At 36.8% G+C, this 14585-nt stretch overlaps 2 protein-coding genes across 3 annotated transcripts; both read right to left on the bottom strand.

Moving 5' to 3' along the window:
* Positions 1–745: 745 nt before the first annotated feature.
* Positions 746–6632, bottom strand: LOC147867771 (CCR4-NOT transcription complex subunit). 2 transcript variants are annotated; one of them, XM_087315581.1, is made up of 12 exons: positions 6423–6632; positions 5331–5435; positions 5150–5239; positions 4710–4763; positions 4466–4611; positions 4256–4379; positions 2589–2726; positions 2436–2507; positions 2275–2348; positions 1815–1956; positions 1084–1162; positions 746–998 (listed from the first exon to the last, which is right to left on the bottom strand). In XM_087315581.1, exons 1-12 carry the CDS (start codon positions 6564–6566, stop codon positions 901–903), a joined length of 1266 nt encoding a protein of 421 aa, XP_087171707.1. In that variant the 5' UTR covers positions 6567–6632; the 3' UTR covers positions 746–900. The 2 variants fall into 2 exon arrangements, with proteins under 2 accessions (XP_087171707.1, XP_087171708.1); XM_087315582.1 differs by having other exon boundaries at positions 5162–5239; positions 6423–6631.
* Positions 6633–9414: 2782 nt separating this feature from the next.
* LOC147867770 (uncharacterized) lies at positions 9415–12722 on the bottom strand. Its single transcript, XM_087315580.1, has 3 exons — positions 11532–12722; positions 10240–11192; positions 9415–9879 (listed from the first exon to the last, which is right to left on the bottom strand). The coding sequence occupies exons 1-3, from the start codon at positions 12498–12500 to the stop codon at positions 9852–9854; spliced, it is 1950 nt and encodes a 649-aa protein (XP_087171706.1). The 5' UTR covers positions 12501–12722; the 3' UTR covers positions 9415–9851.
* Positions 12723–14585: the final 1863 nt, after the last annotated feature.

The following is a 14585-nucleotide window of genomic DNA, read 5'->3' as shown; positions in this document are numbered from 1 at the left end:
TTTTGCAACTATCATAAGCATTGACTAAATTACAACCTCAAAAATCTATAATTAACAAAGCCTGGATGCCCGATCTTAGTCAAGAAAATGCCAAAACACTACTGGCAAAATAAGAGCTATTTTATTGTAATCCTTACTTGTCGTTGTCTAGATCTCTTGAATTTATGAAGCTTTTGGCAAACTCTCTATGATTAAAAACGCTCAAAAGAACAACGTTTGTGCCAAGAATATTATAGAACCAAGATAACTGATGCATTCAACGATTATGAACGGTTATAATTTGCTAATGTTCTATTTTAATTGATCACACAACAGCACATTGGTTGGAGTACAAAAGTTAGCTGATGTTGCAATACCAAAAATAGGTGTCACAAGCCAATTAACATATGCATTTTAGAACAGCTAAAGATAGTGACACATAGCATATTTTCCACTTTAAGTAATAATGAAATAACTTTCATTTATCTGAATCTCAACTTCCAGATGTCTGAAAATGACCAGATTGTCGTGTTCAGACCGTGCAAAGGCATTACTCTACAATTCAATAAAAATCTCGGCAAAATCAAGTGTAACGCAAGGTTGAGTGACAACACCCTATCCAGAGTAAATCCCTGTTGACAACAATTCGTGTATAGTCCCGAGATCTCGACATAATAGAGAGCTGCAAAGCCAAGTTGAGCTCTGCTAACCTTTTTGTATGTTGTGTTTGAAACCATAAAAACAAAAAAATGTATGCTGCATGGCAGATGCTAACAAAAGTAATTTTTATAAATTCATGAAGTGACTAAAACATCAATTGAATGTTTCATCCTGTGATATCTAAGCTAAGTTGCTTATCTTCCCTTGAATTTTGCCGTTATGCTAATCCTATTTACAATATCTAAACCTGGCCTGTAACAATCATTCTAATGTTTTTAGCAGCCTAAATAGCCCAGCTGCTTCCCTGATCCGTGAAAATTCGATACAAAATGCTTGAACTTCAATAAATAAGTCTTGCACTGCAACATGTTAAAAGAGGTGAATTTCAAGCAAGCACAAGATGGCAAAATTTTCTTTTATGTTTTTACTTGAACTAACAGTTACCATTAATGATTTTGTTGCGAATAAGACTTTGAAGGAACACACACACAAGACGCACAAGGCGATTCTGCATATATTTATCCTGCTCATAAGAACAATCTTGTTAAGTAGCAGGGCTTGAGGATGCTAAACTATATCCAAATAATATGATAAGCCATAAACATGTTGTTATGAGTAGATAAATAAGACTCAGCAAACATACGTACAATAAAACAACCACAGAGAGCAGATAGACCAAACCAACAGGGAATTGAACAAATGAGATAATACATCTTATAACGGCCCACTCTTGGTATTAAAAAGATTCTACAACGTGACATGGAGATTTCTTTAAAGTTTCTTGACCAGAGAATACAGACCCCACCAAAAGGGAAATCAAAGCATGACAAAATTAACTTCTAAAGGCTGCACCTAGTATTAAAATATTCTAAGGCTTCCTTCTTGACAAAGAGCTTGCTTTAAAGTATCTTGATTGTTGACACAGTTTAGAAAAACGATTAGCCATTATAATATTTGGGTGTCAAGTGGTTGTTCTAGGACACAATTACTACTTTTCATTAGTTAACCCTTTAGCCATCAAATGGTGCCACCCTGCCTAAAGTTCTAGCTCTTATCATAAAAAAACCATAGTTTTCTGCATTTTCTTCAGACACTATTTATATTCCTTGTTTTAAGGGGGGGGAGGGGGGGGGATTGCCTTCAAATTTTTGGATATTCATCATCCTTGTACATACCTTTATGTTTTCACATGAGGAAATACAATTTGTAATGTACATGTGTACAAACTCAGTGGGTAGATCAACAGCTGTTGTAAGTCTATTTACCACCTCCATAGAATGTAAGCTCATGTCCATGTTTACAAGGACCTTGAAATAACTGTGCAAACAATCAACAATGGTGAAAAAGAAGCATTTGTAAAAATCACATGCATGCATGTCCATGTTTACGAGGACCTTGAAATAACTGTGCAAACAATCAACAATGGTGAAAAAGAAGCATTTGTAAAAATCACATGCATGTGGATACAAGCATGCAAGTGAATACTGCCAACAATATATGCATGATTGACGCATCACGATTATCAAAAATATGGAAGCAAAGTTCTATAAATATATGTATACTTGTACTCTATTGCCAAGACATTGTCAGGTAGTGAACTAGAATCAGATGCAGTGGTATTGGATTAGAACCTACTCTGAGATCTGCACTGAATTCATAAGCTTTAGTAGAACTTCCACAGCAACAACAGGATTATTCTCAACAAGTTCCTAGAATCAAAACCGAAATGAGAAGGTAAAAACAGAGACCAAGCAATGCTTTCTCCGGAAAACCAAAGAATAGTAATAGTAGCTTACAGGGAGTCTCAGAGGAGTCAAGCCACAATGGTACACAAGTTTTGGATCTGCTTCTAGCTCGATTAGTACTTGCTATACAGTCATATTAACATGTTATGTATTTCTCAAAAACATGTATACTTATGAAGATATCCTGCTTTTTTGGTTTTTCACCTGCTGTTGAGAAGGAGACAATGGACCTTTCAGTGCCTTTGAAATTAGTTCTCGAACAGCTGCACCTCTACTTATGTCTGCGCACATCCCGTGGTCCCAAAGGAGTTCATGATTATTTTCTGGCATGAGCCACACCATCTGAAACATCAAAAAAACATGAACATGTCAAACCTGTGGAATCATAGAAATAGGAAGGTTGCATATTTAACAAAAAGAGGCATAAAAATGGAACCCTCTCCAAAAGCACTATGCATTTATTTCAATATAATTTTCAATTCTTTGCCGGATTGCCCCATCCTACTCAGCTTACACAATCCTAGAAAAAGGACTTATATTAACAGTGTCTCATAAAACCTTCAAAACTACTCTCTGGCCAAAAAATTGCAGAAAGCTACAAATTACAAAAACACCTATGATTGCATAAAACATGCTGTGCACAATCGGTTATAATCAACCAGAATTACTAGCACCTGAGAGAGGTACTAGTGTATGCCATCTTTCTACTACTAACCAAAATCAAGGTCTTAATGGTTTGTTGCTTTTTTCTTATATCTTTGTAGTTTATAGGTCTTAAACTTTCCCAGGCCACTTCAAAAAATGGAAAATGGATTATATGGGTGACCCTCCTTAGAAAACGATAATAGCAATCATTTGTCAGGATTTTAAGTTGATGGGCAAAGCACAAATGTGAGCTCAAACGATTAATGGAATTCATGAGAAGTAAATAAAATAGCTCTCACTTATACTAAACACATGTAATTGAACTTTCTGAGCATTGCTTATGTGTCTGAGAACCATTATGTTTGGCACATGAAATAAAGGTTGCTAACACAGTAGACAAATGGTGAAGTAGAAATGGTAGAGCTCTAAATTAGATATTAGTGAAATAAAATGTTTCATGTACAAGGGATCAGATTTCTGTCAGAGTACAAGGGACATTAAGATCCTTTCAAACTGAAATAATTCCTCCCGAGTTACTTAAGATACAACTACTTTCACAAGCAAGTCCTGGAGCGTAGACTAGACATTATTACATCTGTTCTCATCATCTCTTAAAGACGAGGATTAACCAGGTTCAAACTAACTAAAATAAATTTATATAGTGAGGAGTTTCAAACTAAATTACATAAGATGTATACAATATAAAACATATATACAAAACCTGTCTCTCAAAGTGTAAAGAAAAAAGAAAAACCGAAAAGGAATGTGATATTAGATCAAAATCACCTACCATATTGATACCTGATAGAAATTTCAGATATAAGCTAAAGAAAGTAGCTAAATGTAAGGTTGTAAGACAAATAGTGAATCACAAATGGAAGGGAGCCATAACACTATGGAAGAATATAACATCATGTGTGATCCCTCCCATTGATCATTGTTGCTAGCTATCGCATAAACCCTGCAGGGCAGAGAATACTTACGCCATCAGAAGTGGCTAGAGGGAGGGGGAGATAAAAGAGCTGAAATGATGGAATGAAATGTTATATTAACATCTTTAAAAAGGTCAACGTGACCTGTGGATCCACGTGGATCTTTTAGAGAGAGAGAGAGAGAGAGAGAGAGAGTTGATTGTCGTATTCTGACTTTAGTTTTTAGATACTTGTTAACTGCTTAAATATTTTTTCATAAACTCATTAGAAATATAAAGTCAAGGAGCTACATACTTCCCCTTCCTGTGTAGACAATCGTGGGGGAATTGGTCGAACCCATGGTGGCTCAAAACCCTTGAGTGAAGAATTTTGAATCAATCCAAGTGCAAGCCCTTCATGATCTGCAGATGATCTTGACCTGTTATAGAAGGTTCAAATCAGACCAATTTCAGTTTTTATAATCAAACTTGAAATTAGTAAATAAAAGTGTCATCAGAGTTGTACTCTGAGGGGTCAAGCTCATAACCAACTGGAACATCAGGATCAGGTATAGAAACACTTATTGCTGCCCGGTTGAAAGAGCTTATATTTGTTTCTGAAGGTACCCTATCTGCGACATGTCTTAGCAACGCTTCTCGGCTCAAAAAGTTCTGCATCAATCACAGTAATCGCTATTAAGATTTGTAGTTGTCCATAAATGAGAAGATTATTTATAATTACAGAATGTCAATATCAAGAATCTCCATACATGAGAAGATGGATTATAATTTGTAATAAACTCGTTGACAGTTCGCTTCTGTATCTGTAGTCACGCACAATTGTGAGTTTGAATATAGACCATTAACAGAGATCTGCCATAACTCTAACTGAAATTTGCATGATTTTGCAAATGTAATAGTCGCAAGCATTGCAAAAGCTACATATCAAACAGCATTATCTAATCACTCTGAAGGCATGATTCAATCATTCCTCCAGGAAACGAACAACACTTCATTGTCATATATGGATATAAAGTTTATAACAAATAAACATAGACAGACAAAGTCCAAACACATTAGAGCCTTACTTTCCAAATTTCTTATTTGGAGGAACTCATATGTACCATTGAAGATGAGAAAAACACTTGAGATCAATAGCATGAGTTGATCAACAATAATTGTGCAAAAACATCTAGTTATATGTCCTCACAGTAAGCCGAACCTCTTTGTTGCTTGTTGAAGTGAGAAGCTGAAGAACGAAGGCTCTTTCAACTTTTTCAGAATTTTCATCTGAAGCTGCCTGTACAAGACGTAAACATTAAATGCAAGAAATTTGCGTCAAAATAGTTACTATGAGTCAAAAATGCCACTGACATACCATTTGTACATACCTCCACCAGTATGGCCATAAAAGGGTTAGGTCGTTCAGCTCGATAAAGCTCGTTGAGAATATAAAAAGAAACAAAACGCTGAGGTTGCTTCAACGTTCGTTTATCCTGAGACAAATAACAAATCCACTGCATTAACAGAATCTAAATCTTCCAAGAAAAACTTGGAACCAAAATACGGACTTTTATGCTTGATTCATCCACTGATCGTAGTGTTTTTCCTTGTGTTTCCACAGATCATGCAATTTTTTTCTTGCCTATCAATACCATTCTTTTCTCCTCTTCCTAGCCATATGTCATTCAAAAGGTACAAGGAGAGACATCATGCCATTTTTTTCTAGCTTTTCGCAGTCATGCCATTCCGCTGGCTTTTTCAAATCACATTTTTTCAAACAAATGACAGAATATGCTGAAAACTTGTATCCTTCCATTCCCATACTATCCTATCCTTTTCACTTTTCCTGGACAGATTTCTCATCTAAGGGTTACAAGCACATAAAGATTTCACCATTTTCCTTTCTTTCCTGCCTTTCCTAGCTAGATTTCTCATCTACAATACATAAACAGGAAGAATGTCCCATTTTCCATACTTTTCTGGCAATACCAATCATATTGCTTTTTCCTAGCCATGTTTCCCATCAGCAGTGCTTGTTTTTCATTGGCATGCCAGTCATTTTGACTTTTCTGGCCAGACTTCCCAGCTAATAGCGAAAAGCACACATTTTTCCTTACTTTTCCTCAAAATGTCGTTCCTTTTGCTTCTCCTAGGCAGATTTTTTAGCAACCAGAGGAGGTATGAATTTTTATTTGCTTTTCCTTGGCCGCCACTCCTGCTTTTCCTAGCCAGATTTGTCATTCAAAAGGTTACCATTCTTCCTTGGTCTTCCTAGCCAGATTTCCCAGCAAGAGGAGTATATTAGGCAGACAAAGCAGGCAACTCCTCCTTTTGTTTTACTCATCCAGGTTTCCAATCGGGATAGTTAAGAAGCGGAGAAAGCAAATAATTTCCTTATTTGTTCTTCTGTTTCAGATTTCTTCATCCAGAAGGTCTAATCAGAGAGAGACAGAGAGCGAGGGAGGGAGGGGGAGGCATACCTCTAGTAGGAGAACGAGTGCACAGCAAGCTTTGAAGATTGCAGAACGCTTGAAATGAGTGACGAAGGCCGAGAAGGAAGCCTCCAAAGTCCGATCCTCACTGAGGATGGCCACCATAGCCGCTGTGTCTCCTACGCCAAGCATCGTCTGCCTGCCTGTGTGCGCGCGTCTGTCTGTCCCTGTGTGTGACTGTGTGTGTGTGACTGTGGTGGAACAAAAGAGAAGTGCCTTCATTAACCAAAAATAAGTCTATAAAATTTATTTATTCATACATATATCATATATGTATTTACTTACTTATTTATTTATTTACTTAATTACTTCTTTATTTGTTTTATCTCCTCTCCACCCCCCCCCCCCCAAACTCGATTTTCCTAAAATTCCACAAATACCCCCCCTAACCCCAACACTTTTTTGGGGGGTGAATAAAAAATACACATTTACACACACAAACAACCATATCAATCCCATGTACGAATACACTACAATGTTATTACGGCTAAATTAGTATCACCGCTATATGGACATTGTTGAAGTGCCAACCAACCAAGAGAAACAAACACTTGTCCGCATACTAGAGAAGTCCCACTCGCTCCGATAAATCGAATAGTCACATCATATAATCCCTTCTACTCTAGCTCTCTCTCTCTCCCCCCTCCCAGATTGACCAAAAAGGCAACTCTTCTTTAGGACAATGTGCTCGTAGAGCTCAATTGAGATAGCCGATCCAATCATTTTTTCCTTTTCGCCTAAAGTGCTTGTTGTGGTACTCTATGGAGACCTTCGAGGAACGACTCATTCCTCATACTTCAAGTGTTGTGGGCGTGACTATATAATATCCTATGGTAAGATTGTATCGTAGTATTTTATACACATGGATAAAGTGTGAGGGTTAAACGAGAGTGTAAAGAAGGGAGGATTACTTTTAATCCTAGGAATTGGGACAACCCATAAGGGCCAAGTGTGAACTTGTCTGGGGAACTTAGGTCTAGCTATAAATATGAGGTCTAGCTACCCTCATTAGAGATATTTTGACTATGTCAAGACATTGAACTCGTGGTGATTAAACTCTTGTAGCGAGCGTGCCAGTACCAGGTACGACTCGATGCCACGACAATGGTATGGGACATCGATCGAGGCTCAAGTCCATCTCCATCCCTTCACTCGGTGGTGGTCGGGTGGATCCGCACCCTTCTTTCTCTCTCCTCTCTTATCTATTTATCTTATATTACCTTATCTCATGCTTACATTAGGATTAAGCTCTAACATCAAGTGTACTATAGTCGACAACACCTAAGCTACTCTCCCTCTCATAACAAGAATAATAGAACAAAGTACCTATATTGCTAAGTAGGTATCTATAATCTTCATAGAAGACCTTCATTAACTTAAGTGTATAATTAGTTTTGACTTGAAAATACCTGGAAATTCTTGTGCACCAAGATGTAGCAAAATGCGACTTAATTATGTCTCTTATCTTGGTTAATTTGCATTGTGATACTAAATTAGTATATTATTTTATTATGATATATGAGTCTTCACATTTTTTTTTTGATCAAGCAACAAATGCATTCAAAATAGTATATTTTATTATCATTGTTCCTTGAAAGGTAATGCACCAATTCTTAGCATGGTGAAAAATGACAATGCAAAGACATTCTTTTCGCAAGCTAAAATTTATGAAGAATGTTTGTGATGAACTTAGGTTCATACTGATTGCTCAAGTCAATGGACCACAATAGCAAAACACGATCTTTTACAAATACAAATATCATGTTTATATAAAGTATCTCAGCAATATGTTTAGGGGAACATCTAAAACATTTCATAATACATACAAAGACAATGATTTCAATTTGAAACAATACTATATTTTGGATGTAGCGATGAAAACATCCCTTGTAACATGGAAGACTATTTTACCAAATTGGTAACTATTGTTTAGTGTTTTAGAGAGTACCATTGACAATTTTATCACATTCAGACTCTCAATAGAATAGAGTTGCAACTACAAGAACAAATTTGCTCATTGGAAACTTTAGAAAGCTCTATGTTTTATAAAACATATCTTGATATGATGCAATTGTGTCTTAAAATTCAGTCCTTCCCTGGAAATTACTAATCACACTTTGTTTTATATATATATATATATATTGCATGGTGCTTTGCATTTTGTCAATGTGGTTCATCACATAAATTAAAACATTGGCTTACAAAAATGGAATGCCAACATTTTCAAGCCTTGTGCCATAGAAAAAGTAGAGAAATTTATTCATATGAATCTAAAAACATGAAGATTTCATCATCAATGTACAATAAAACCATCGCTCAAGAGTCAAAACTTGAAATAGCTTTGCAAAGCACAAGCTTAAACCAAATCATCTACATCTATGAAATTCAATAAACTACGCACGCTAGTACTTTGTTTTTATCAAAATGGTGGGAATGTAAGGCCCATGACATAATGCGTGCAAGCAATGCTTCCATAATGTCCCAATCACATAATATCTCGTGCAAGGCAAAAATGACTCGTACATGAATATTAAGAAATCAATAAAAAACAAAACAAATGGTCTTACGTACATCATGATTAGATCCATTAAAACTCTCATTATCCTAATTCCAATTATATCCATGAAAGAGCACATGTCATAGTTGGCGACAACTTGATTATTTCGTTTGTGTGACATTCAAAAATGTTGGAGAATCATCTTTGTGTATATGTGTGTTGTAGAGGAACGGTCTTTGTGACAACTGTTGATCACATGGGTTTTGCCAATCTTTAGTAGACATTGAATATCATCTCTCTCCTCTCTACATGTTGACCTTCCATGGACATTAATATATCACCATCATCTCTCTCTAGTCAAGTTGATCTTCCCCTTCTCACAGGAAATTGGTCATTTCTGCATCATGGAATCTTTAGTTTTGGGCAACTAGTTACCCTTAGCATTCCTTAGGTATCAGTGATTTTTAGATATAAAACACGCTATTTCATCAAGAACATTGATTTCATATAATATATTATATATAACATACCATTCCATCAAGAACCTTTCTATACTGAAGGCGTATGCCAAATTGGCCAAAATTTATACAGGGTGTAGGCTAAATCTAGTGATAAGCAGAGAACCTTCCGAGAAGCTTGATGCATATTTCTATCCAGCACCTGAATAAAGCTCCTTTCCAAAGACACTTCAGATGTTTTACTCATGGCACAAGAAATATATCCTATTAGTAATACTATCCCAGCAAATGACATCCATACTGGAAAGAGTTTGGATATGGACAATGCCATTGTGTCAGTCATAAGAATATGGACCTGGGTTACTCATGCTGCAAGAAATATATCCTCTCAGTAACAATATCCCGACAAATGCCATCCATTCTGAAAATAGTTTGAATATGGACAATGTTACTGTGTTGCGGTTAGAGTGGCACAACAGCAAGATCAGTCCTGTACAAAAGTAATAATACATCAAAGAATTAGATCAAAATAAGAATAACAACAATAATACATCCATATTGAAAATAGTTTGGATATGGACAGTGCCACTGTGTTACGGTTATGCCCTAAACTAGTACTGATATAAACTCGTAACCATAAATTAGCTATACTATCACCTTTTAACATTATTACATTCATTGTTTCCGATGAACCTACTGAACAACCGTCAGCCTATGCTCTTAGAATTTAATACTAATGTATGGTATGATAAAGCAAAGCTCCCTCCTGATATATTCATGAAAAAGAATGCCTTATTTGGTCATCCTCAATGCATGAATTAAAGTGGCACAATTATAGTAAAAGGTGTACCTTTCGTCAAAGTCAGAATAATTCTCTGATATGGTGCTCAGGATAGAAAAAGTTATTGCATCCGGTAAAAACCCTTGCACTTTCATTTCTTCATAGAAGGATAGTGCTGCATCCTCTGGGCCCGACTGTGATAAAGCAAGAAGAATGTTATTGTAGGTAGAGACAGAAAGAGAACAACCTTTCTCCCTCATCTCATCAAACACCTGAAGTGCCAAATCCAACTTTCCTGCTCTCCCAAAGCATTCAATAGCGCTGTTATATGTTACAACATCTGGAACAAGAGACTTAACATGCATCATATGTAAGAGCTTCCGAGAAGATTCAAAATCACCTTGACTGGCCGCAGTTTGAAGCAACGAATTGAAAGATGCAAGATTTAATAAGCATCCTGATTCATACATATCCTCAAACAAACTCAGTGATATCTCAAAGTCTCCTGAATTGGCCAAACCTGAAACAATCTTGTGACATATTGCATCATCTGGAGGACCTCTTTCCTTAATTAGCTTAAGAACACCATACGCTGCATGAAATTGGTTGTTATCACATAAAACTGTCATGACTGAGTTGTACGCAATTCGCGGTATATAACTTCCATCTCTCTCCATCTCTCTCATGATGTTCAGAGCCTCCACAAGCTTATTTGCCCGACAAAATGCGTCAATTACATCGAGGAACGTCACTTGGCTCAATCTGATATCATTATCCTTTAATTTTCTGAGAAGAGCATATGTATCTTGCAGATATCCCATCTCTACCAATACCTTTATAAGGTTCTCATAAACTTCCTTCTTTGATACCTTCTCATTGACGAATTTAACCAATTCAATCGTTCTATTCATTTGCTTTCCTTCAGAGAGCAATTTGAGAACTGTGTGACAAGTGGCTGGATCAGGTGCAATACCATCCTCTAACATCATGTTGAAAAGCCTGATACCATTATGGATACTCTCCTAAGAAACAATTGGTGTAAGGAATGAAATTATCATGGATCAACAAGCTTCAGGGAATTTAAACCAGTGTTAGAAAAACAAATTGTTGAACATTAATAACTTTCAAATATATTTGTTGTTGATATTATTTACTGATAGACACCTCAATGTTTCATATTTATTTTAAAACGTCTCATACCAAAATATCAGAATTATTTTTCTTCCATAAATTTTAAAAAGTGACTTCAATTCTTGTAAAAGCAAATTGCATTGAACTTGGTCCAAACATGCATAAATGCTTCCCAAAATAAAATATAACATCCATGTTAAGAACAGAAAGTGGAAGTATTAAATATTTACCTTATCACTTTTCGTGATCAACGCATCAAATAAAGCATTGTAGATAGAAACATCAAGAATTTCATGTTGTTTACGAATCAAACCATAGATTTCCAAAGCTTTCTCAAAATCTCCAGTCTTAGCAAAAGCAAGCAACATACATTTATATGTTTCACAACTTGGCTCCTCATGAAGCTCCCTGAGCTTGTGAAAATAACCTTCGACTTTGACTAAATCAGTGCACGATGAGTAAATCTCAATCAATTTATTCAACGTCGAGGAATCATATGGAATCCCCAGCCTTTCCATCTCTGAAAGAAGATCTTCAATCAGCGTGAAAGCTGAGCATTTTCCCAGAGATTCCATCATGATCAAAAAACAAGCTGAATCATGTCTATACCCTGTCCGACGAGAAGCCCAATTGAAGAAATCCCATGCTTTATGGGGGTTTTTCTCTACTTTAAGAACCCATGCCACTTCGCTAGGCCTAAGAACAATCCTATAATTCCTCATGTCTCTGTCTAGCTCAATCCAATTCTTTGCACTAACTCTCGACATGAGCAACCTGATGATACCATAGCTAGACAATCTAGCAGGACCTTGAAGAGGATTTAATGCATCTTCGGAAGAAGTCTTTAACGGTGTATCTTTGGCGGATTTAGAGGCTTCTATCCCTCTTACAATCTCGTTTACTGCAGCCAGGGTTTCTTCTATGAAAGCTTTCTTCTTTTCAGGCATATTTTTGTGTACGGTGGAGAAGGTAGCAGAGGCTCCGTCACCTCCATATCCATAACCAGCCGAGGTAATTCCGAGCTCTCTCTGCAGGATATCAGCGATAGATTCGTAGGAGGAGGAGGAGGAGGAGGAGGAGGAGTAAGAAGAAGAAGGAGAAGGAGAAGAAGAGGATGCAGCGGCTAGAGAAGAGAATGAACGACCGTTTGAGGTGAAAGTGAGGAATCGAGCAAGAGACCGAATGGTGATGCCCTTCATCTTCACTACTGCAATCTCAGAAAACCATGGCCAGAGGAAGAGCAGAGCATCCCTGCTCTTCTTAAGCTGTTAACTCTCCTGGACTGCAAAACCACTCATAAACCCTAGGTAGCTCGTACACCCGCAGATTAAACCCTAAACCTCCTACAAATCCACATACATACATACATACATACATTACACTCATAAACCCTAGGTAGCTCGTACACCCGCACATAAACCCTACCTCCTACATATACATTAATAATGAGAGGCAGAGATGCTCATTAATAAAACCCACGAAAAAAAGACAACAAAAACACCCCAGAAACCTGAACATAAAACCAACATTGTTGTTTTGTCGCTGCCCAGGCGAGCTTTCTGACAATGCTTTGTCTTCTCGTCTCTATTACCCCTAGCTTAACAAAAACTTCTCTAAGTCCGACACACATCTCTCTCTCTTTACAATTAGTTTACCCTAATGATAAGTCGTTTACACTACTAGCACCACATCTTGGGTTCGAAAAACCTATCTATTATGTACTTCATACATATCTCTCAATTCACTAGATGCCACTCTAGAATGCAGGGGTTGAACCCATGTCCTCCTAGTCTCCATTGGGCAACCTTACCAACTGAACTACATCCACCTCTCTCTCTCCTTCTCTCTCTTTTGGTGAAAACACGCAATTATATTAATAAATGTGTATGGAAACACTACTTACAATGAGTGTGACAATGGAGTATGGTCACCCACTAACTACACTACATGGGTAGTGGAACATGTTGAATTTCCACTTGCTCCAATAAAGAAATTTGTCACATTAGTACTCCCTTCAACTTTTGTAGATATGCTTTCACTCTATGTCTACCATCGAATACAAAGGCATTTCGCCTGTCCCAATTATGACGCAATCCCCAATATCTCAAAAATAGGAAAACGATCTCCATCTCGGATTTCGGGCCAACCTGTGTAAATTGTGGAAACACCCACTGCCTAGGTGTTAAATAACACCGTGATAAAACTTACCAAATTTGAGAAATGTAACTCTAAACCAAACAAGCAATCGAACATTGTATAAATTGATGAGTATTATCTTCCATTCTCTCTCTCTCTCTCTCTCTCTCTCTCTCTCTCTCTCTCTCTCTTAAATGTCAAATTTCAAATCCCAAACATGTGGTGGAAACTATTTGGCGCTAGAGTACATAGGGTAGGAACTTGAGGGAATTTTCAGTGGAGTAGTGGTGAAATGCATAAAGATCAAACGGACACCAAAAGGCATATATATCAATATCCATACATAGAGAGAGGGAGGGAGGATCTATACTAAAATAAGATATCTATGCAGTAATTGAGAGGTGACAAAGTTTGGTTTTAAGCCCTAATAACTTCCCATAAGGTGAGGTAATCACAATAAAAAAGTAGTATCTCCTCCTGCCCATTGATAGAAATTCCTTTCCTCTCTTGATTACTCCACATCCACATGAGTTGAAGGCATTTGTCATTTCCTCTCTAGGCATTGAATATTTCTTTGCTCTTTGTATAATTGAGCACATAGATTGAAATATTCGCATTCGTGGGGCTTGCCCCACGAATCCATACGAATAGGAATACGAATACACGTAAATATATTCGTTTTCTTCTTTTTTTTTAAATAAATAAATAAATAAATAAATAAAATTGTGTTTTATTTACGAGCGAGTCCATACGAATAGGAATACGAATACACGTAAATATATTCGTTTTCTTCTTTTTTTAAAAATAAATAAATAAATAAAATTGTGTTTTATTTACGAGCGAGTGAACAGTGGCCAACAGGAAGCAAAGACGCCTCACCCTACTCCCTCTGCGTGCTACTTACACCCTCGCTTCCCTCTATATCCTGTTCTCGGCCAGAAATTAGGGTTTCGACAGAAAACCCTAATTTCTATCATAATCCTAATTTCGACAAAATTTCTTCTTTTCGGCCTGCGTCATCGACTCCCTCTCATGCTCTACCTAATCCTACATCCTGTTGTCCGCTACAAATTCAAAGTTTCACTGAAACCCTAAGTTTTGCCAAAGCCCTAATTAATTAATTATTAATGCATTAATTGATTATTAAT

This window comes from Azolla caroliniana, unplaced genomic scaffold (assembly GCF_043228905.1).
Source record: "Azolla caroliniana isolate FFs.n. ecotype wild unplaced genomic scaffold, voAzoCaro1.0.p SCAF_2, whole genome shotgun sequence".
Lineage (NCBI taxonomy): Eukaryota > Viridiplantae > Streptophyta > Polypodiopsida > Salviniales > Salviniaceae > Azolla > Azolla caroliniana.
Note: the sequence above shows the minus strand (reverse complement) of the source record. Positions and strands in the feature narration are given on the sequence as shown.